Source organism: Coregonus clupeaformis, chromosome 29, assembly GCF_020615455.1.
Source record: "Coregonus clupeaformis isolate EN_2021a chromosome 29, ASM2061545v1, whole genome shotgun sequence".
Classification (NCBI taxonomy): Eukaryota; Metazoa; Chordata; class Actinopteri; order Salmoniformes; family Salmonidae; genus Coregonus; species Coregonus clupeaformis.
In genome coordinates, this window is record NC_059220.1 from 54897939 (window position 1) to 54921418 (window position 23480).

The 23480-nt window shown below is 42.5% G+C and overlaps 2 protein-coding genes across 7 annotated transcripts in view; both read left to right on the top strand.

Annotated features, from left to right (window-relative positions):
* Window positions 1–8865, top strand: part of LOC121576661 (protein NLRC5) — a 41277-nt gene extending 32412 nt beyond the window's left edge. For 3 of the 4 annotated variants that reach the window (XM_041889995.2, XM_041889997.2, XM_041889996.2), the window contains 22 exons: window positions 768–833; window positions 1087–1173; window positions 2127–2210; window positions 2455–2538; window positions 2649–2735; window positions 2827–2886; window positions 4598–4645; window positions 4764–4847; window positions 4957–5040; window positions 5161–5244; window positions 5339–5422; window positions 5515–5601; window positions 5754–5837; window positions 5941–6042; window positions 6137–6220; window positions 6710–6793; window positions 6923–7006; window positions 7140–7223; window positions 7331–7408; window positions 7537–7620; window positions 7708–7791; window positions 8291–8865. In XM_041889995.2, coding sequence (XP_041745929.2) covers window positions 768–833; window positions 1087–1173; window positions 2127–2210; window positions 2455–2538; window positions 2649–2735; window positions 2827–2886; window positions 4598–4645; window positions 4764–4847; window positions 4957–5040; window positions 5161–5244; window positions 5339–5422; window positions 5515–5601; window positions 5754–5837; window positions 5941–6042; window positions 6137–6220; window positions 6710–6793; window positions 6923–7006; window positions 7140–7223; window positions 7331–7408; window positions 7537–7620; window positions 7708–7791; window positions 8291–8372 — 1789 coding nt within the window. In that variant the 3' untranslated portion in view covers window positions 8373–8865. Of the gene's footprint in view, window positions 1–767; window positions 834–1086; window positions 1174–2126; window positions 2211–2454; window positions 2539–2648; window positions 2736–2826; window positions 2887–4597; window positions 4646–4763; window positions 4848–4956; window positions 5041–5160; window positions 5245–5338; window positions 5423–5514; window positions 5602–5753; window positions 5838–5940; window positions 6043–6136; window positions 6221–6709; window positions 6794–6922; window positions 7007–7139; window positions 7224–7330; window positions 7409–7536; window positions 7621–7707; window positions 7792–8290 lie in introns of those variants that run through there. The other variant, XR_006002507.2, reaches the window with a different exon arrangement.
* An 86-nt stretch (window positions 8866–8951) lies between these two features.
* LOC121576663 (copine-2) overlaps window positions 8952–23480 on the top strand; it is a 40758-nt gene continuing 26229 nt past the window's right edge. Inside the window, exons 1-10 of one of the 3 annotated variants that reach the window (XM_041890001.1) lie at window positions 8952–9674; window positions 12634–12836; window positions 14402–14581; window positions 14716–14790; window positions 14932–15003; window positions 15305–15388; window positions 15582–15671; window positions 15826–15924; window positions 16366–16452; window positions 16969–17028. In XM_041890001.1, coding sequence (XP_041745935.1) covers window positions 12663–12836; window positions 14402–14581; window positions 14716–14790; window positions 14932–15003; window positions 15305–15388; window positions 15582–15671; window positions 15826–15924; window positions 16366–16452; window positions 16969–17028 — 921 coding nt within the window. In that variant the 5' untranslated portion in view covers window positions 8952–9674; window positions 12634–12662. Of the gene's footprint in view, window positions 9675–11228; window positions 11263–11560; window positions 11646–12633; window positions 12837–14401; window positions 14582–14715; window positions 14791–14931; window positions 15004–15304; window positions 15389–15581; window positions 15672–15825; window positions 15925–16365; window positions 16453–16968; window positions 17029–23480 lie in introns of those variants that run through there. The other 2 variants (XM_041890002.1, XM_041890000.2) reach the window with 2 other exon arrangements.

Consider the following 23480-nt stretch of genomic DNA (forward strand, 5'->3'; position numbering starts at 1 on the left):
GCGTGCGCTGCAGGATTTTAATCCATGACGGCGTAGTGTGATACTAATGGTTTTCTTTGAGACTGTGGTCCCAGCTCTCTTCAGGTCATTGACCAGGTCCTGCCGTGTAGTTCTGGGCTGATCCCTCACCTTCCTCATGATCATTGATGCCCCATGAGGTGAGATCTTGCATGGAGCCCCAGATCGAGGGTGATTGACCGTCATCTTGAACTTCTTCCATTTTCTAATAATTGCGCCAACAGTTGTTGCCTTCTCACCAAGCTGCTTGCCTATTGTCCTGTAGCCCATCCCAGCCTTGTGCAGGTCTACAATTTTATCCCTGATGTACTTACACAGCTCTCTGGTCTTGGCCATTGTGGAGAGGTTGGAGTCTGTTTGATTGAGTGTGTGGACAGGTGTCTTTTATACAGGTAACAAGTTCAAACAGGTGCAGTTAATACAGGTAATGAGTGGAGAACAGGAGGGCTTCTTAAAGAAAAACTAACAGGTATGTGAGAGCCGGAATTCATACTGGTTGGTAGGTGATCAAATACTTATGTCATGCAATAAAATGCAAATTAATTACTTAAAAATCATACAATGTGATTTTCTGGATTTTTGTTTTAGATTCCGTCTCTCACAGTTGAAGTGTACCTATGATAACAATTACAGACCTCTACATGCTTTGTAAGTAGGAAAACCTGCAAAATCAGCAGTGTATCAAATACTTGTTCTCCCCACTGTAGTTAGTACTGTAAGTCTGTGTATTGTTTAATGTCTGTCTGTAGTTTGGGAACTGAGGAGAGGTCGCTCATCCGCTTTGAACAGGACAGTGACTGTGGCAAAACTCTGAGGTAAGACAACAAAAAGGCTACTTTCTACTTATAAACGCAATTGAAGTGGCAACACAAACACCATACTGTAAACTAATTTAGCTAGGCAAACAGGAAGCATAGTTTATTTGTTCTCAGAAAAATAACATATAAAAACTGGAAGGATTGCCAGTATAAATTATATCCAACCTCTCCCATATGACTCATAGACATGAAATCCATCTCTTCAGTCTCTCACCTTCTTTTTCTGCTTCATGTTCCCTGGACCCTGCAGTCTGAGAGAGTGTCATTTTGGGGATGACCATCTGCAGAGACTAGCAGAGATTCTGAAGAGCTGTGCTGCTCAGTTGGTCAAACTGAGGTGAGAATGGAACTGGGAGAACTGCTTGACCTTTGAGATAATGAACCTGAAACTCATCAAATTTGAAAAAGTAAAAAAAACACCACTGAATTTGAAAGAATCACAGAAGTACAGCATGATGGCAGTAGAAGGATGATAATATACTGAACAAAAATATAAATGCAACATGCAACAATTTCAACGATTTTACTGAGTTACAGTTCATATAAGGAAATCAGTCAATTGAAATAAATTAATTAGGCCCTAATCTATGGATTTCACATGACTGGGCAAGGGTGTAGCCATTGGTGGGCCTGGGAGGGCATAGGCAATCACCCAAGTCAATCAGAATGAGTTTTTCCCTACAAAAGGGCTTTATTAGAGACATAAATATTATTCAGCCCCCCCTCCCCTAAGACAATCCCGCAGGTGAAGAAGCCGGATGTGGAGGTCCTGGGCTGCCGTGGTTACACGTGGTCTGCGGTTGTGAGGCCGGTTGGACATACTGCCAAATTCTCTAAAACGACATTGGAAGCAGCTTATGGTAGAGAAATGAACATTACATTCTCTGGCAACAGCTCTGGTGGACATTCCTGCAGTCAGCATGTCAATTGCATGCTCCCTCAAAACTTCAGACATCTGTGGCATTGTGTGACAAAACTGCACATTTTAGAGTTACTTTTTACTGTCCCCAGTACAAGGTGCACCTGTGTAATGATCATGCTGTTTAATCAGCTTCTTGATATGCCACACCTGTCAGGTGGATGGATTATCTTGGCAAAGGAGAAATGGTCACTAACAGTGATGTAACATTTGAGAGAAATAAGCTTTTTGTGTGTATGGAACATTTCTGGGATCTTTTATTTCAGCTCATGAAACATGGGACCAACACTTTACATGTTGATTTTATATTTTTGTTCAATATGTTATTCCTGTATGATTCTGGGGAACAGTGTTTTCTCTTGTGTATGTAGGTTATCCTGTAACACCATGCAGAGAGAAGGCCTCCTGGCTCTACAGAACAGCCTGACTACCCTGTCCTCATTACACACCCTGGAGTGAGCTCACACGCACGCGCGCAAGCGCAAGCGCGCGCACACACACACACACACACACACACACACACACACACACACACACACACACACACACACACACACACACACACACACACACACACACACACACACACACACACACACACACACACACACACACACACACACACACACACACACACACACACTGGTGAATGACTCTGCAAGTTATTGGATGTGAAATGACTGACTTTTTTCCCTTCAGTATAAGAAACAACGGACTGAATGTTCAGGTGATTGAAGGCTTGGTGAAGCAGCTGAGGTGTGGTCATGTCCAACGCTATATCAGGTGAGGAGGAGGATATGGGAATAGCATGTGGTGTCTGTGTATTTGTGTATCGGCTCTCTTGTGTGAGTGTGTATGATTCAGGTTAACAGGCTGTGTGTGTTTCCCATCAGTATTGAGGAGACATGGATCACAGCAGAAGCAGCTGTAAACCTGGTCTCCTGCTGCTTGAACCTGAACCCCAACATACACACCATCAGGTGAGAATTCATGTTGGCATTGGGGTAATATTTAGAAGTATAGGAAAATAGAACGTGACATTCATAATGTATGTATGAACTTATTTTGCAGGGTAAACCAAACCATTGTACAAATTACTTTGGAAAAATTCACAAATCACACTCCTACCAGGTAAAGCTGAAAGACATTTACAGTGGGGAAAAAAAGTATGTAGTCAGCCACCAATTGTGCAAGTTCTCCCACTTAAAAAGATGAGAGAGGCCTGTAATTTTCATCATAGGTACACGTCAACTATGACAGACAAATTCAGAAAAAAGATCCAGAAAATCACATTGTAGGATTTTTAATGAATTTATTTGCAAATTATGGTGGAAAATAAGTATTTGGTCACCTACAAACAAGCAAGATTTCTGGCTCTCACAGACCTGTAACTTCTTCTTTAAGAGGCTCCTCTGTCCTCCACTCGTTACCTGTATTAATGGCACCTGTTTGAACTTGTTATCAGTATAAAAGACACCTGTCCACAACCTCAAACAGTCACACTCCAAACTCCACTATGGCCAAGACCAAAGAGCTGTCAAAGGACACCAGAAACTAAATTGTAGAGCTGCACCAGGCTGGGAAGACTGAATCTGCAATAGGTAAGCAGCTTGGTTTGAAGAAATCAACTGTGGGAGCAATTATTAGGAAATGGAAGACATACAAGACCACTGATAATCTCCCTCGATCTGGGGCTCCACGCAAGATCTCACCCCGTGGGGTCAAAATGATCACAAGAACGGTGAGCAAAATCCCAGAACCACACGGGGGGACATAGTGAATGACCTGCAGAGAGCTGGGACCAAAGTAACAAAGCCTACCATCAGTAACACACTACGCCGCCAGGGACTCAAATCCTGCAGTGCCAGACGTGTCCCCCTGCTTAAGCCAGTACATGTCCAGGCCCGTCTGAAGTTTGCTAGAGTGCATTTGGATGATCCAGAAGAGGATTGGGAGAATGTCATATGGTCAGATGAAACCAAAATAGAACTTTTTGGTAAAAACAACTCGTCGTGTTTGGAGGACAAAGAATGCTGAGTTGCATCCAAAGAACACCATACCTACTGTGAAGCATGGGGGTGGAAACATCATGCTTTGGGTCTGTTTTTCTGCAAAGGGACCAGGACGACTGATCCGTGTAAAGGAAAGAATGAATGGGGCCATGTATCGTGAGATTTTGAGTGAAAACCTCCTTCCATCAGCAAGGGCATTGAAGATGAAACGTGGCTGGGTCTTTCAGCATGACAATGATCCCAAACACACCGCCCGGGCAACGAAGGAGTGGCTTCGTAAGAAGCATTTCAAGGTCCTGTAGTGGCCTAGCCAGTCTCCAGATCTCAACCCCATAGAAAATCTTTGGAGGGGAGTTGAAAGTCCGTGTTGCCCAGCGACAGCCCCAAAACATCACTGCTCTAGAGGAGATCTGCATGGAGGAATGGGCCAAAATACCAGCAACAGTGTGTGAAAACCTTGTGAAGACTTACAGAAAACGTTTGACCTGTGTCATTGCCAACAAAGGGTATATAACAAAGTATTGAGAAACTTTTGTTATTGACCAAATACTTATTTTCCACCATAATTTGCAAATAAATTCATTAAAAATCCTACAATGTGATTTTCTGGATTTTTTTCCCTCATTTTGTCTGTCATAGTTGACGTGTACCTATGATGAAAATTACAGGCCTCTCTCATCTTTTTAAGTGGGAGAACTTGCACAATTGGTGGCTGACTAAATACTTTTTTTCCCCACTGTACGTTGTCTATTTGCAAAATATTTGTAGATGTGAAGATAAAGATAACAGCTCTTTCCGTTTTAACTGAGCTGGCTTTATTTGTGTTTCAGTGGTGACTCTGTGGACATGGCTAGCTCTCTGTCTACTGTGACCATCAGGTGAAAGCAGCTTCCTCTGTTATTCCTACATCAACGGGAATGTGTGTAAGATGGCTCAGAATTGGTTACTGCATGTGAGCTCTCCCTGTTATATGTTCCTGTCTCTTGCGTGTTTCAGCCTGGTAGACTGTGCAGTACAAGGGAACCACCTAGTGTCTCTGCAGACTGTGCTCCAGAGATGCACTCTGCTGCAGGACCTAGAGTAAGTATCTGCAAGAAGGGACCAAGGACTACTTTGGAAGTAGTTAAAGTGTTTGTAATGTCTAATTTAATTTAGTTAAGTTATACCTATTTATTATTTTCCTCTTTAGTTTGTCACACAACAGCGTTGGTAGAGTGGGAGCAGAGTTTCTCTGCTCTGTCCTACCATCCTTAGTTAGTCTGAGGAAACTCAGGTGAGGCTTATGTTTTTATGGATTTGGGGGTTGGAAGGGCTTTATGTGGGTTTTGTTGGCCAAGGATGAATATCTTAGGCTGCACATGAAAAATATAAACATGTTTCTGTTTTCCCGTAGTCTTGAGTCAAAAGAAACATCTGAAGATCTGGTATTGCTCCTTGCCGAGGGGTTGTTGCAGGCTAAAAGCATTGAGAGCTTGAAGTAAGTCATTGTCAATTCTCTCCCATGCCTACTTGTTATGTTTTGTTTCTGGCCCTGACTCTGACCTTTCACCACTCTCTTCTGTCTCCCTTAGTTTTTCTGGTCATGTAATCAGTGACAGAGGAGCTGTAGTTCTGACCAGAACACTCCAGAACCTACCAAATATCAGAACAATTAAGTAATAACTGACACGCTTTTTTTCTCTACACCTGTATTCAACCCCCTGGCCAGTGACACAACAATACTAATGCTGATCCCTCTGTCCCCCAGTCTATCCCAGTGCTCTGGTTGGACAGCGGCAGGAGCATTGGACCTGGTCAGAGGGCTTGGACAGTGTCTCTCTCTGGAGGGGATCAGGTAAAAAAAACACCAACACTGACCTCCCACTGCAGCGCCACATGACCACCATGACTGACAGACAGCGTTGGAGAGTATCATTTAGCTATTCCTATGATATACTGTGTGTCCTGGGGTAAGGGTATGAGCTAATATCTGTATCCTGTCCACAGCCTTGACTTTGCACAGCTGGATGAAGAGAGCACAGTCTCCTTGGCACAGGGGCTCCATGCTATGACCTCCTTGAAGAGGCTAAAGTGAGTAGTGCTTCCTGAAGAAGAACGTAGTGGGCTTTGCCATGCCTGAGACAAATGTGGTGTAGAGCGTTATCTTTACCAATGATTTGTGATCTGTCCGTAGTCTGAATAAGAAAGTTACCATGGTGACTGGATCCCCAGGGGAGGGGGCCACACTGGTCCTACTGGCCTCTCTGGAGGGGCTCAGAGGGATGGAGGAGATAGAGTGAGTAGAATAATAATGTCAAGTAGTATCTGACTTCTGCATGGACTAGACATCACTTCTGATGTGGTATTGTCAATGTGTGTCTGGCCTGCAGGTTGGAGGGGATGAGGATGTCAGATAAAGGAGTAGAGGAGCTTATCAAACACCTGCCCACCTGGACAGGCCTGAGGAAGATCAGGTAGGGTCCAGGGATTATTGAACTGGAGGAATGGCTGGGGAACAGACCTGGACAAAAAATAGCTTACATAATTAATGTGTCAAATTAAACTAAGACATGCATCATCAATCTGTCAAATTATCCAATCTTAGAACCTGTCAAAGGACCAGCTGATATTCAAATGGGCTTCATGGGTACAACTTTGGTGTGTGTAGGATTTAGGCAGACATTTTAAAAGTATCATCATGAAAGAGGTATAGAGCTGGTTCAAAGTGCTGATTGGTTGTAAAGACACACCTTTATTATATTGTCCTCACAAAGTTTAGCCTATTCTACTTTCTGAACTGGTTCAGAGGAAACATACTGAGGAAACATACTGATATTATGATCTATGATATGAAGTGTACCTGTTTCTCTCTCAATCATTAGAAGAGGAGAGTGTTCACCCATATCTCTGTATAAAAAACACAGACTGGGATGTCATTCAACCTCTTTGTCTTTGTGTGTCAGCCTGTCAGAGAACTGTATCGGTGACCAAGCAGGAGAGAGGCTGGTCCAGGCCCTGGCTAACTGCACAGAACTGGAGGTACTCCAGTAAGGCCAAGTTCTAAATATCTATCCATACTGCCCTATTTCTAATGGGCTTTCAAAATGGACAAAAATAAAAGGTTAGAATTTTGACTGCAAACAATGCACCGCCTGACCCATTACGTTATATCTCAGTCTGTCCAGAAATAAACTCAGCCTAGCCTGTGCTGCCAAGATGGGACAAGTTCTGCCCACTCTCACTCACCTCAGGGTTCTAGAGTAAGTCTATTTCCATCTGTTCTTTTGTTTGGCTTGGATCATGTTACGTTTATTTATTGATTATATGCATATATTGCAATGTAACTGCAGCCCTAACCCTTGTTTATGTTCACGGTTGTGTTTTTGTGAAAAGTCTCTCAGAGAACCCGATTGGTAGAGAAGGATCTGTCAGTATCTCCAATGCGCTGATCTTCATGAAACATTTGACAAAGATACAGTAAGATATACCCTATGTAATCTGCCACATACAGACTGTGTATACTCTGCTCAATCTTGGGGAATGCAGAGGAGAGGTAAGCTGTTAATGTACTTGTTGTCTTTCAGCTTGACCTCCATAGGGACTTCAGACCTGACTGGTCTAGCTGCCAGCTTGGCTTCCTGTGTCTGTGCAGAGGATGTCAGGTAAGGGCCTCAGTGTCAGGAGGAACTTATACAGGCAGCAAAGAGCTTTATTCTTCTGGTTCTCATGTTCATGACCAATGTTACCATGTTCCCTTACTCTCTTTTTCACTCCCTGTTAATTGTGTCAGTTTTGCGTGGAATGATTGTGGAGATGATGTCGCAGTGAAGCTTTCCGAAGTTTTACCACAATGCCAGAAGCTAAGGAGACTTGAGTGAGTGTTGAGTTTACAGTTATGCACATTGACTTGTCGTAAATAGACCTGATAATCAGATCATTGTTTTTATATCTTTGATTTTAGTCTTGAGTCGAACAGTATCAGCGCTACTGGAGCAGAAGCACTTGCCAGAAGCTTACAGTCTTGTCCGTCGCTTGAAGTGATCAGGTACATTTAAATGTTATTCATATAGCAGACACTGTTATCCAGAGCAACTTAGAGTTAGTTAGTGCATTCATCTTAGGATGGCTAGGTGAGACAACCACATGTCGTAGTAATTGCATTTTTCCTCAATAAAGAAGTTATCAGCAAAGTCAGTCCTAGTAGGAAAAGATAAGTGCAAGAAACCTTTTTTTTTGGGGGGTCTTATTTAAGATACTACATGAAGAGGTAGGGTTTCAGACGTTTTTGGAAGAGAAACTGGTTCCACCATTGCGGTGCCAGCCAGGACAGAGAAGAGATTTGACTGGAATGAGCGGGAGCTGACCTCCCTTAGGGGTGGGACGACCAAGAGACCAGAGCTGGCTTGGAAATGTAGCTTGAAAATGTTTAGTTGAATTCTGTCAATCGTATTAATGTACTTATGCTGACTATCAACCAGAAATTGGGTACTATCTTTGTTGTGTACAATGCCAGTAATACTTATTTCCTCTCCCTGTTTGACCAGACTGTGGAGGAATAGTATCTCTACCAGTGATGCCCAGAGACTGAGACAGAGGGAGAAGAGGCTCAACTTCTTCTCCACATAGTCTATGATCTACTCATTCAGTGTGGCAGCAGAACAGTCAACTTGCACTTTTATTTTGATGATAGTTTATGCACTTAAGCTTTATTTTGTTTACATGCCATTAGAGACCACATTTCCTTAAAAATACAGCAGGTCATCAAATCCAAACAAACAATAAAATGATCCAGGAGGAGTGAGCCTTTATTCCAACCCTGGTAACTGGTCTCTATCTCTCTCTATCTTCCTCTTCCTGGAAAGGCCCGTGTGTGGTCTCTATCCACTCTCATATTTATTTCTGTATTGATTTTGAATCGGGGATTTATTGATCGTTTGTGTTTTGCAGAATTATTTATTTTTCACATCTGACAAAAATGGTTGGTGATGCCAAGTGCTTTTTTCATCGCAACTTGATAACTCAAGTTTATGCTTCAGGTGCTCCATCGCTCTCTGTACGTCTACATATTTGGATGTTTTATTATGACATGCACTGAGGTCTAATAAAGTGTGAGACAAGTCTTCTTTTTCAGATTCTATGCTATGTAAATAGTGATTTTCTTTATCTGAACTTACCTCTAGATGGCAATACAATTTCACAATAGAAGGTTCTGTTCTGAATCAAGGAAAAATAACCTCCAGTCATCTCAATTTTAAAGGTTTACACAATGTATTATTTTTTTGTCTTCTTTATTTGACAAAGTAACCAATAGTCACCGATGTAAATGATGAGCTGTTGACTATATTGTCCCTGGTAAATTGAGACTGACAGAATGTTTTGGCAAATGAGACAGCAGTGCACCAGATTCAATCAAACACTGGGGTATATTCTCCCCCACACCAACAAAAAGTTGAATGACCTTCAACTATGTAATGTAATATAATATACTCTACTTCTCTGTCAAACACATTGGCATTGGGCTGTACAAAAGTTGGCCCTCTGAGTGATTGCTGATTACGCGAAAAGCTTATATGTTAAGAAAATATGTAGCCTAGTCTATGTATTACCAAATCAGAGCATTTATATTTTCATTTTGCTGAAGGCAATTATCAACAGAATAGAGCGCGTGTGATTCAGGCGGAGTTCTCAGAGCAATGCGCGACTACTAGTATCGCTCCTCTACACCACTCGGCTAGAGACTGTCACCGCGCAGAATGACCTGCCCTCGTGGCGAACCACAACAATTTGTTTTCCCCTGATTATATTTTTGGACATCATGAAAATAACGTCAATTTGTGCATAGAAAGAAAAGTGTTTGAGGTATCAAGAAATAAGGACTCTTCAGAGAAGAGAAGCAGGTAGAGTAGTACTTAAATCACATTTACCAAGGTAAGTGAATATTGGGGCACTTGGGCAGTGTATTTTTATCATATGCTATTAAAGGTATGCATATTATGTCTGGAAATATGTATATTAAGTAAATTCATGACTGAAATAAAAATGCAAGGTGTTCAAAGGTGTGCTGCTAATTGAAATATTGTCAGTGCATTTGGGATATTGATAGATTGTAATGCTCAGTGTACTGCTTCTGAAATTGTAAACTGATGGAAATATTTATGGTTGCACACATGATATGTCAGAGGTTATTGTAAACATCATGTGTGTGTCACATACAGCCCTACAGAAAACCCTCACAAAGCTCAAGCTGTCAAGCACAATAGTAAACAGAGACAGTTGTCACTAGCTCTAAAGCATAAATGTCACAGTCTTCTCAGACTCGTCTTTGCATCTCTGGTTCACTTTTGTCTGTCTATTAAAATGGGGACATAGCCTATCTCTATTGGTCTCTCGCTCTCTCTGCATTGCTCCATCTCGCTCTGGATTTTTTGGTTGTTGAAATATATTCTGAAATCTATATAGTTTCCATTGTACGCCACCTTCAAAGGTGGAGAAACTCTGTTCCATTCTCACCCACCGTCATAAGTATTCTCCAGTGACATTTTCTCTCTCACAGTAGAGGAGATGATGCAGTCAGACTGGTCCTTAAGCACTGAGATTAGTGAAGATGCAAATGCAATTTTCAGCATGGGTTGACAATGGTCTTGATTGATAATCAATTTAGTAATCTAGATAGTAGTAATCTATGCATATTTCTCACAGTTTATGTGTTGATTTAGCATGGACCGTTTGAAGATGTAGCATTATTACTGGCACAAGAGACGATTTCATATTTGTTCCATCTGAATGAATGTTCTGAAAAAAGTTTGCTCAAGGGGCACCTGAGGGGGTCTTTAGGTTTGCAGACAACCAGCCCTGTATTGATCTGTGGGGAGGCCACTTCCTCTGCCACACTGAACACAGACAGGAAAACAACATGACACTGAGGGTGGTGACCTGGATCTGTAAGTCACAGATAGTCAGGTGTTGCTGAGTCTTTTAGGTTGCCTACTGTATTTAATTCAGTTTTCAGTATGTGATTATATAATTGCGTATTCAGTGACGGACATGGAAATAATTGTAACTAATAGGGTAAAGTATCAAAGATTTTATTTGAACTTCTATACGCATACAGTATGTGGCATTGTTTTTTTACATTCCAATCACTGACAGTTCTAGGCTTCCTTAAACTCGCAGTGTCTGCCTCTCCTCTGTAGCCACTTAGTTATATCCAATAGCAGTGTTTCCCCTATATTCATTTAGCAGCATCCATTTAAAAGCGAGATGCACTTTTAAATGGATAGTCTTTGGCTCAATGACTGGAAGTCTATGGGAACAGCTAATGCTAGTAGCAATGCATCCCCCCCCCACCCCCCACCCCCCACCCCGCTACCCTTGCCATTGCTGCTGAAAAAATTCCTAGGGGAAACACTGAATAGTATTGCCCCCTTTTCCCTCTACCCCACAAATATGCTTATTGTACCCTGGGAAAGCAAATGCTCAATTTCTGCCACTTCTCAGCATACACCAGGGCAGACAGGTAATTAGAGTGTTAGAGTAAATGACCATGTACGTTGTGTTTACTGTGCTATTAGGGTGAGTGAGGCACAGTTTCCAGTTTGAGCAAAAGGGGTTGTTGGTGTGTGTGTGTCTGTGTGTGTGTGTGTGTTTGGATTGTCGATCTCTCTGTTTGTATAAGGATAAGGATGATTATGCTGTTGATTTGGTAACAATACAAGTTTTCCATTACATCATCAGCCTTCAGAAGTGAACAAATATAATGTGGTTATTATGCTAAAAATGGCCCTTACGGTGAGGGTATATATGGCCAAAGCTTTGCCTTAGGTGTGAAGAGTGTTTTAGTCACTCCAGTGACTGTAATGTTGGATGGACTGATCCTGAGGGGCTGTTTGGGGATATTGGGTGAGTTATCCCCCTTTTTACTTTAGGTATGTGAGCAAGACTATGCTGATGTCTTCTGTATAATATCTTTACGGATACCAAAACAACATTTAACTGTTTACATTATACAAGCGATTGAGAATATGATACTTTACTTTTGCGCACTTGCTTGCGAATACATACATCCATGAAGATTGATTATGATTTGGTTGGCAGTGTGTGATGTGTGTGTTTATGTTACGGGACACTTCTGTATGCTCCCATTGTACACTTTTGTCTTTTGTTTTGGTTGAAGCTAGTTATTGGTAATGGAAATACCATTAGATGGAAAGAGCTTCATAGAGAGCCTCATCTACGGTGCTGACATAAAAAAAAGTCCATTAACCATATCAGAAAATGACAATGTAGGTATATAATCATTTTGGTTTTATTCGTATATTCAGTGGGTTTATTATAACCTTACAATTCGTTACTTAAATTGGTAAAACATATGCAGTTGCACATCTGTGATCTGTAGGGAATATAACCAATTTCCTGGTTCCACCAGCAGTGGAAGGAGGGTCTTCCACAATGGCACATCAGTATCTTAGCAACAAGAGCTCTCACCATACTCGTCATGTCCTTACAAATTACGTTACCTGTGTATGAATGTTTGACAGAGTACAGCGCTCATTAGTTATTCTCTCATATGACACATGACGGACCCCCGTCCTAGATAAATTATTCTTTGTGTGGCCCTGACCTTTGTTTTTCCTGCAGCTGAATTGATTCAGACAACTCTCTGGATACTGCACATGGATAAAATAACATTTTTATGTTCTATTGAATATGGAATATGATAATGTATGATAGGTCTCAAATGTTCTGTCATTAACCGCCCTGCATTAAGCATCCACATGTTTTTGTGAATCTCTCTACCTTATGTTGAACCTATGAGTCTCTACAGAACGCTCAATGCTACAGTAATGTCATTCATAGTGCTGTTTCTCTGTTCTGTGTATGTTCCCAGGCTGTGGGAAGGCTGACACCCCTGCCGGCATGGCCTACACGCTAGGCACGGGGCCCGACTCTGGGCCAACCATGGGTCCCCAGCACTGCGTCACCAGGGTGGAGCTGTCTGTGTGCTGCGGCAACCTGCTGGACAGAGATGTGACCTCCAAGTCCGACCCCTTCTGTGTGCTATTCAATGAGGTGGACAGCAACTGGGTTGAGGTGAGGAGGGGAGGGGGTGGACATGGGTGGAAAAGGGTGAAGGTATAATGATTAATGGCAAGATGAGGGAAATGGTTGCTGGAAAAGTGGAAGGAATGGGTGACTGACTGGAGGGGTAGTATAAACGGCAAAAAGAGGAAGAATTTGTGGTTACGATGAAAGTTGGACCAAAGATGATACTGAGAGATGCTAAAAGAGAGAGAGAGTTAAACATCAAAAGCAAACCACTTGAGAGGGTGAAATAAACATTACAAAGAAATTCCCTCTCACGTTGCATGCTCTCAATGCTTTATCAATTGATACTAGTCAAGTTCGCAATAACACTGAGTGTTCTGTATAAACCAGGGAAATGGTGGAATATCAATATACTATGGCGAAACATTAATCCAGAGCTGTCTTTAAAGCCGTGGTGCCTTGAAGAGTGGGTTTCCACTAGATAACACAGGTACAAAGTCAAAATTGGCTATATTGTAAATATTCTTAATTTAAGGTTAGGATTAGGCATGTTAGCAGTGTGGTTAAGGTTAAGGTCAGGGTTAGCTTTAAAATCACATTATAAGAAGATCAATTGTAAAAAAAAATAGGCAGGGCTTATGACTTTGTGTGTGCTCCGGGTACCCTCTCAGTGCCAGGGAAAAACATGCCTGCCTGCCTGCCTGCCTGGGTAGTGTTGTGTTGAAGCAGGCTGAGTGTGTTCCTGCAGGCCTGAGCTGTCGGTCAACAGGGCAGGCTCCAACATGAAACCAGCATAGCAGTTGCTGCAGTAACCATGGAAACGTGAATGGAAACAAAGGAATCATGATGTTCTTGATGCGTGGAAAGAGAAATGAGGAATGGAACTTACAGGCAAACAGGGGAAGGGACATGGAATATACACAGTGGGTTTTGAAAACGGGTAGCCTATGTGTAAAAAGTACCTCGGAGGCTGTGTGCTATTCCAGAGGTGTAAAATGCCCTCTCTTTATATTCACTGAGCATAATAGTAATCCTCACAATGGTTTCTCTTTGGATCATGATGAAAGCTACAGCATATGAAGCACACAACTATACACACACAGCCAAAAAACACACAGAAGAGCAGGCATAGAGAAGTGAAGGGTTTTTAAAGTGAAGGGTTTTCCTCCCTGTCCATCTAGGCGTGAGAGAAGGGTTCACTCTGGGTGGAGGAGCCATCTGTTCTCTGGGGGTAAAGAGGGAAGTGTGATAACACAGAAAAGGGAGGGGGGTAACAATCAGAAGGAGAGACACAGAGACTAGGAGTTCCAGTCAAACAGACAGAGCAGCGAAGAAACATATACAGTCTGCTCCACTCTAGCCTCAGAGATGGGAGAACACAAGGGGGTGATGAGTATGTGTACATCTTCTATCAGTGTGAGTCAGACATACACTGTGTTAGTCACCACCACCTGGATTTATCTTTCACATGAACAAGACCTTATCAACCTTACACACCCCCACATGTCCACCCTCCACCTCCGCTGTGTGTGCGTGGTGGTTGCGTGTTTGTGTGTGAGTACAGTACTTGTTTGAGAAAAACATACTGTATTCCTGTGTATTATTTTCAGATCGGTCGAACAGAGACTGCGGTGAATAACCTGAATCCAGTGTTTGGGGTGAAGTTTAAGGTGGACTACCATTTTGAGGAGGTCCAGAAGCTCAAGTTTGCCTTGTTTGATGAGGACAAGTGCAGCAGCCAGCTGTATGAGCATGACTTCCTAGGAGAGTACATCTGTACACTGGGGGTGGTATGCTACCTGTCACATTGTTCTTAGAATCTGTCTGTGACCCCTTTCTGCACCTGTTTAGCACCTGTTTATGTTTATCTGCAGTTGGGCATTTCACCCCTCACTCATTTCTCTCTCTGGTCTGTGACCTTTAGATTGTGTCCAATAAGAAACTTCACCGACCACTGACCTTGGCCAATAGCAAGCCAGCTGGGAAGGGAACCATCACAGTGAGAACATCATGCTTATATACCTCATTCCCACAAAGAAATCCAAGAACCCAAGACATGTTCGCACACACACACACACTGTTCTGTTACATGGTGCAGTGTTACATAGTACAACCCAGTAACAGTTTGTCTTGTGTGCAGATAACTGCGCTGGAACTGTCAGACAATAGAATAATCACACTGACATTGTGTGGGAGAAAGCTTGACAAGAAGGTAAGAGTCAATGCTAGTATATTATAATCCCTGTTAAGTTCTTACTTAATATTTGGAACAACAATAAGATTTTGTCTATTTACATTTTACATTTGAGTTATTTAGCAGAGTCATAGTAAGTTATTTATCACAATCATAGTAAGTATATTTTTCCTCAAAGTAGCTATCAGCAAAGTCAGAGATAGTAAGGGGGAAAAAAGTAAAGTGCGAGTGTTAGTTCACAAAAGTTTATTTGTATTTTTATAGTGGTATGCTGGCAGCTATGTGGGCCATTGTCAAACCAGATTGTTTTGTTTTGTAGGATTTATTTGGTAAATCAGACCCCTACCTAGAGTTCCACAAGCAAGGAGATGATGGGAAATTGATGTTAGTCCACAGGACAGAGGTGAGTTGGTCGGCGGTGGCTGTTTAGACTATTTAAATGTCAACACTGCAGAACTGAGTGTATTATATCACTAAACAAGGTGTCTTACCACCTGCTGACAACAGTAACTGGATAGACCTGGATTGGCTTCTGAGTTCTGTAAATCAAGTGACATGGAATAAGCTTTCTCTCTGTACCTGTTTTTGTGCTGCAGGTGATAAAGAACACTCTGGACCCGGTATGGAAGCCCTTCACAGTACCACTCATCTCCCTCTGTAACGGGGACGTGGACAGGAGCATCAAGGTGAGTAAGGTTTATCAAAATGTGCATTCATCTGAGGGAGATGGCATGAAAATGTTAGCAACGGAATCCCCCTTTAGAAACAGTATGTAAAAAGCCAAACACATTTTAAGAAGTTATTTATTGTGGTATTACTGTATGTTGTCTCGTATTACAGGTACTGTGCTATGATTACGACAACGACGGAGGCCATGACTTCATTGGAGAGTTTCAGACCACTGTCAACAAGATGAGTGAAGCCCAAAATTCACTGGAGGTGAGGGAGGGATTTGAGAGCTGCTCCAGTTTATCTATGGGGGTTTGTTCTGCATGCTTTAGTCTGCTTTGATGTGGATCAAAGACAATGTTCACATTGTCTCCACTCTCAATGTACTCCTCACTGTGAGTGGATTACTCACTTAAGACACTGCAGTTAACACAGCTCACCATTTCTGAATGGAGGACGCCTGTTCATTTGGATATTCACAAGTGTTTATTTACGACCTTGTTTTTTAGCCTGTCCGCACCTAGAGAGAGAAGTATAGAAACTGCTCTGTATTTGACTTCAGTTTTTGGCTCCTGACTTCCTGTTGAAAACCTTGTGCCATTAGCTAATTGCAGAAATGCAAATACAGCCGATGTGAGAAATAGTGTAAATTGCGTGGGTGTGCAGATGGGTCCCAGTTGTATTTTCTCACTCTGTGTTCCTCTTGTCCAGGTCGAATTTGAATGCATTAATCCCAAGAAACAGAAGAAGAAAAAGAGCTACAAAAACTCTGGAATCATCATTCTGAAGTCATGCAAGGTGAACCAAAACACATAGAGACTAATATATATATACTGTACTCTATTCCTCTTAATGACCACTGAGTCAACCCACTTTGGCAACCGCAAAAAGCATATTAAGGCTAAAAGGAAACAGCTTTATTTTATTTTATTATGAATGCACATTAAAGCCGTATGCACACAGATAATGACTTTCCTTCATAATAGATTGTTTTATTACAAACAAAAATGCCTGTAATTGTGGCTTTGCTGCAGGCAGTGATTAGAGCAATGGCTCAAATCCCTGTTAAATGCATTTATTAACATCAGCACAAAACACCTGTCAGTCTCACACAGTCAACCAGGGGCTGCCTGCAGTAATCACCTTTGTTCAGGCAGCCAATTACTGAATATGGAGATGACTCAATCCTATCAAAGAGCCTCTTCCGTGCCTTCTCCAATTATTTGTCTATAGGAAAAATAATTTGAACTTGCTACAGTATGGATGGAAGGGTATGAGTAGAGTTAGAATTAACTTTGAATACTGTCTCCTCAGGTTGAAAGGGACTATACCTTCCTGGACTATATTTTAGGTGGATGCCAAATCATGTTCACTGTGAGTATGTCATCACTCAACTCAGTGTGTCTCCCACTTTTACCTGTAAACTCTGACCCTGTACTCCAACTCTCTACCTGTAAACTCTGACCCTGTACTCCAACTCTCTACCTGTAAACACTGACCCTGTACTCCCACTCTCTACCTGTAAACTCTGACCCTGTACTCCCACTCTCTACCTGTAAACTCTGACACTGTACTCCCACTCTCCTAGTGGCCGGTTATTTTAATGCAGGAAAACTGAAATCCATTTTGCCTCATTTCTACCAGCATGTCACCTGTGCAACTACAGGCAAAATAACTCTACATCACCTTTACTCCACACACAGAGAACCATACAAAGCTCTCCCTCGCCTTCCATTTGGCAAATCTGACCATAACTCTATCCTCCTGATTCCTGCTTACAAGCAAAAACTCAAACAGGAGGTATCAGTGACGCGCTCAATACAGAAGTGGTCCGATAAAGCGGATGCTATTCTACAGGACTTTCGCTAGCACAGCCTGGAATATGTTCCGGGACTCATCCGATGGCATTGAGGAGTTTACCACATCAGTCACCGGCTTCATTAATAAGTACATTGACGACGTCGTCCCCACAGTGACCATACGTACATATCCCAACCAGAAGCCATGGATTACAGGCAACATCCGCACTGGGGCTAAAGGCTAGAGCTGCCACTATCAAGAAGTGGGACACTAACCCGGACGCTTATAAGATATCCCGCTACGCCCTCTGACAAACCATCAAACAGACAAAATTTCAATACAGGACTAAGATCGAATCCCTCTACACCGGCTCTGATGCTCGCCGGATGTGGCAGGGCTTGAAAACTATAGCGGATTACAAAAGGAAACCCAGTCGCGAGCTGCTCAGTGACGTGAGCCTACCAGTCGAGCTAAATGCCTTCTATGCTCGCTTCGAGGCAAGCAACACTGAACCATGCGTGAGCACACCAGCTGTTCCAGATGACTGTGTGATCACGCTCTCCGTAGCCGATGTGAGCAAGATCTTTAAACAGGTTAACATTCACAAGGCCGCAGGGCATGAAGGATTACCAGGACACGTACTCAGAGCATGTGCTGACCAGCTGGCAAGTGTCTTCACTGACATATTCAACCTCTCCCTGACCCAGTCTGTAATACCTACATGTTTCAAGCAGATCACTATAGTCCCTGTGCCCAAGAACGCCGAGATAACCTGTCTAAATGACTATCGCCCCATAGCACACACATTTGTAGCCATGAAATGCTTTGAAAGGCTGCTCATGACTCACATCAACACCATCATCCCAGACACCCTGGACCCACTACAATTCGCATAACGCCCCAACAGATCCACATATAACGCAATCTCTATTGCACTCCACACTGCCCTTTCCCACTTGGACAAAAGGAACACCTACAGTATGTGAGAATGCTGTTCATTGACTAAAGCTCAGTGTTCAACACCATAGTTCCCTCCAAGCTCATCACTATGCTAAGGACGCTGGGACTGAACACCTCCCTCTTTAACTTCTCCAACTAGATCCTGGACTTCTTGACGGGACGCCCCCAAGTGGTGAGGTTAGGCAACAACACATTCGCCACGCTGACCTCTCAACATGGGGGCCCCTCAGGGGTGGGTGCTTAGTCCCCTCCTGTCACTGGCATAATGCAGTTTCTCTGGACCTCCGCAAGGTTGAAGTTTAGACTACCGATCGCTGTCCATGGTGCTGAAATGTCTATGCGGCTTCGAATCGATGATAGGCTTTCTGTGGTGCCAGGGCTTAGCTTTGCTTTAGCTAATGGATAAATGTTTATTGGTAGGCCTATTTGGTCATCATTTTCTCGTGTTAAGCCTAACATTTCACGAAGCTATACACAGTGTTGCAATGCTGCCATTTTTAGACTGCTGGCTGACTTGTTCAGTAATTAAAGTTGGAAATTCAAACATTGCATATTGTAAAATAAATGTTCGATGCAACAGCATACTAATCAGCTACCAATAGTTATTTTTTTTGAATATACGACTGTCCTGTATAGGCTACCTGAACCTGCATGACATGAGCCGTCCTCGCGCTCTCTCCCAGCTTGGATAGAAAGTTGTGTGTAAAACCAGTCTATTAATGCCAAATAATACATTCAGTTCACCCTCAAAACACTAGCTTACTAGGGATTGTTTCATTATGCAGTGTACTATCTATAGCTATATACCATATGTAGCTGTTATTTATAAAAGTTTTATAAAAATGGACACATCAAATAGCCAAACAATGAGGAAACGATAGTTGGCTTGAGAATAAATTCAGACACTATTTATTTTTGAACTCAGTGGGTTTTGTCTGGCTGATAGCCTACACAAATGGGCTGCAATATTCAAGGGAAATTAAATCCAATTAAATCAGATTTGAGAGACTCCCCTGGTGTCCTGAAGTCCTCCTTTTGTGTGTGGAAATGTTTTCACCACGGTCTGTAGGTCCAGGTGCCTGACTGTTTTCTATACTGAGTATTGCCAACCCAGACTTTCCTGAGACATTGTGCATTATATGTCCATTGCGCTGCACACAATTTAAACTTAGTCTTGTATGATGCATGCCAAGATATACCAGAGATAAGGGACTGTTGATATTGCAACCACAAAACTCAAACACCGGTTCACCAGTATGAACGAAATCACAAACAGCTTTTTTTGTTCAAGCCCTCAAGAACTGTTGTAACTGATTTCTATACAGTTAATCTCTTTCTGTAACGTGTTGAGGCCGGCAATTAAGGAGAATGAGAGGTTCAATTAAAGATGTTACAGAACTGCTGTATTTGAAGCACAACTCTCTTCTGCCCAGTTTCCCTGATGTTGCTATGGCAATCATGCTGTTTTTACCATCCCTGAATCGCTTCTGCGGAGAAATCATTTTCTAAACTAAAACTCCCTAAGATCTACCTAAGAAGCATTAGGCTCTCGGTCTGATATGCGCTTTTGAACACCTGAGTAAGCTCCACTCATTGCACTAGCTCCGTCGTAGCCTTGACCATGGCATTTGTTCACCGATATCCCCTCATACTTTCAATCAGTTTATTTTTCACTTTTTCAGTCACATTCCTGAAGCCCAAGAAACAAACACTTACTTTATGGAAATTAAAAAGGTTTATGAATGACTTTTTGGCGGGTTACTGTCAAAATGAAATTAATTAAAAATAGACATCGATGACAGGCGCATTGGCCCCCAGAACCCGTGAGCCCCCCCGCCTTGCGGGGGCTGTCCGGTATGCCAGTGCCTGCTGTACTCCCTGTTCACCCACGACTGCACCCAGGCCTGATCACTAACGACGATGAGACAGCCTATAGGGAGGAGGTCAGCGACCTGGCATTGTGGTGCCAGTACAACAACCTCTCCCTCATAGTCAGCAAGACAAAGGAGCTGATCGTGGACTAAAGGAAACGGAGGGGCGAGCACGCCCCCATTCACATCGGCGGGGCAGTAGTGGAGCACGTCGAGAGCTTCAGGTTCCTCAGAGTCCACATCACTAAGGATCTATCATGGTCCAAACACACCAACACAGTCATGAAGATGGCACGACAAAGCCTCTTACCCCTCAGAAGGCTGAAAAGATGTGGCATGTGTCCTCAGATCCTCAAAAAGTTATACAGCTGCACCATTGAGAACATCTTGACTGGCTGCATCACCGCTTGGTATGGCAACTGCATCCGACCGCAAGGTGCTACAGAGGGTAGTGCGTACGACCCAGTACATCACTGGGGCCGAGCTTCCTACCATCCAGGACCTCTATACCAGGTGGTGACAGAGGAATGCCTTACAAATTGTCAGACTCCAGCCACCCAAGTCATAGACTGTTTTCTCTGCTACCGCATGGCAAGCGGTACCGATGCGGTACGACAAGTCTGTAACCAACAGGACCCTGAACAGCTTCTACCCCCAAGCCACAAGACTGCTTAATAGTTAGTCCAGGTAGCTTTTTGTTAACTATTTAACTATCTGCATTGACCCTTTTTGCAATAACTTGTATATAGCCAAGTTACAGTGCCTTGCAAAGGTATTCATACCCTTGGCGTTTTTCCTATTTTGTTGCATTACAACCTGTAATTTAAATGGATTTTTATCTGGATTTCATGTAATGGACATACACAAAATAGTCCAAATTGGTGAAGTGAATTTAAAGAAATAACTTGTTTCAAAACATTCTACAAAATAAATAACGAATAAGTGGTGCGTGCATATGTGTTCACCCCCTTTGCTATGAAGCCCATAAATAAGATCTGGTGCAACCAATTACCTTCAGAAGTCACATAATTAGTTACATAAAGTCCACCTGTGTGCAATCTAAGTGTCACATGATCTATCACATGATCTAAGTATATATACACCTGTTCTGAAAGGCCCCAGAGTCTGCAACACCACTAAGCAAGGGGCACCACCAAGCAAGCGGCACCATGAAGACCAAGGAGCTCTCCAAACAGGTCATGGACAAAGTTGTGGAGAAGTACAGATCAGGGTTGGGTTATAAAAAATATCCTAAACTTTGAACATCCTACGGAGCACCATTGAATCCATTTTCTTTTAAATGGAAAGAATATGGCACCACAACAAACCTGCCAAGAGAGGGCCGCCAACCAAAACTCACGGACCAGGCAAGGAGGGCATTAATCAGAGAGGCAACAAAGAGACCAAAGATAACCCTGAAGGAGCTGCAAAGCTCCACAGTGGAGATTGGAGTATCTGTCCATAGGACCACTTTAAGCCGTACACTCCACAGAGCTGGGCTTTATGGAAGAATGGCCAGAAAAAAGCCATTGCTTAAAGAAAAAATAAGCAAAAACGTTTGGAATTCGCCAAAAGGCATGTGGGAGACTCCCCAAACATATGGAAGAAGGTACTCTGGTCAGATGAGACTAAAATTTAGCTTTTTGGCCATCAAGGAAAACGCTATGTCTGGCGCAAACCCAACACCTCTCATCACCCTGAGAACACCATCCCCACATTGAAGCATGGTGGTGGCAGCATCATGCTGTGGGGATGTTTTTCATCGACAGGGACTGGGAAACTGGTCAGAATTGAAGGAATGATGGATGGCGCTAAATACAGGGAGATTCTTGAGGGAAACCTGTTTCAGTCTTCCAGAGATTTGAGACTGGGACGGAGGTTCACCTTCCAGCAGGACAATGACCCTAAGCATACTGCTAAAGCAACACTCAAGTGGTTTAAAGGGAAACATTTAAATGTCTTGGAATGGCCTAGTCAAAGCCCCGACCTCAATCCAATTGAGAATCTGTGGTATGACTCAAAGATTGCTGTACACCAGCGGAACCCATCCAACTTGAAGGAGCTGGAGCAGTTTTGCCTTGAAGAATGGGCAAAAATCCCAGTGGCTAGATGTGCCAAGCTTATAGAGACGTACCCCAAGAGAATTGCTGCAAAAGATGGCTCTACAAAGTATTGCCTTTGGGGGGGTGAATAGTTATCCATGCTCAAGTTGTCAGTTTTATTGTCTTATTTCTTGTTTGTTTGACAATAAAAAATATTTGGCATCTTCAAAGTGATAGGCATGTTGTGTAAATCAAATGATACACACCCCCAAAAAATCAATTTTAATTCCAGATTGTAAGGCAACAAAATATGAAAAATGCCAAGGGGGGTGAATACTTTCGCAAGCCACTGTATCGCTACTCATTGTGTACCTATTATTACTTTAATTATTATTATGTGTTTTATTGTTCTATTATTTCTCTATTTCTTTGTCTCTGCATTGTCAGGAAAGGCCTGTAAGTAAGCGTTTCACTGTTAGTCCACACCTGTTGTTTACAAAGCATGTGAGTGATGTGACGAATACAATGTTATTTGATTAGATTTATGAATGCACACTATAATACTGTAAATCTTTGGAAACATGGTACAAGTGTAGGATCTTAATTTGATCACCAAACTTGTAGTGTATTCAAGGTTTAAAAAGGCTTCCAAAGTTTTGTAATCTCCACTTTAAAATGTCAGACTTGATTTGCTCTAACTATAAATGTGTCAACCCCTACAACAATGTCCATTAATTATAATCCACACAACAATTCACATTTCCTGTTACGGCAGGATTATTTTCGTGCTGTGAGAACTAGTCAAATTAAGATCCTGCATCTGTAGGTTCAGATTTCTCCATAGTAGGAGAAAATCGTCATTGGTCTATTTTTGGCTCAGGCTGATGAGAGAAAGATTGTGCGTCCCTGGTGATGTCACACCTTTGTGTCAGAGCTCTATTATTGACCAGCCAGGGTATTTATCTCCAATTGTGCTGAAACATTGTCTACCACCACCACTTACGTATCCATGCTACCGTGAAATACTCAGAGAATCTGTTCCCTTTGTGGTGCCAAAATATATGCATGATCTATTTTCCTATTTTCTCAGCACCCTGGGTATATAAAAGTGTGAAAACAACTGTTACCAACATGACATGTTGTTGTATAGATA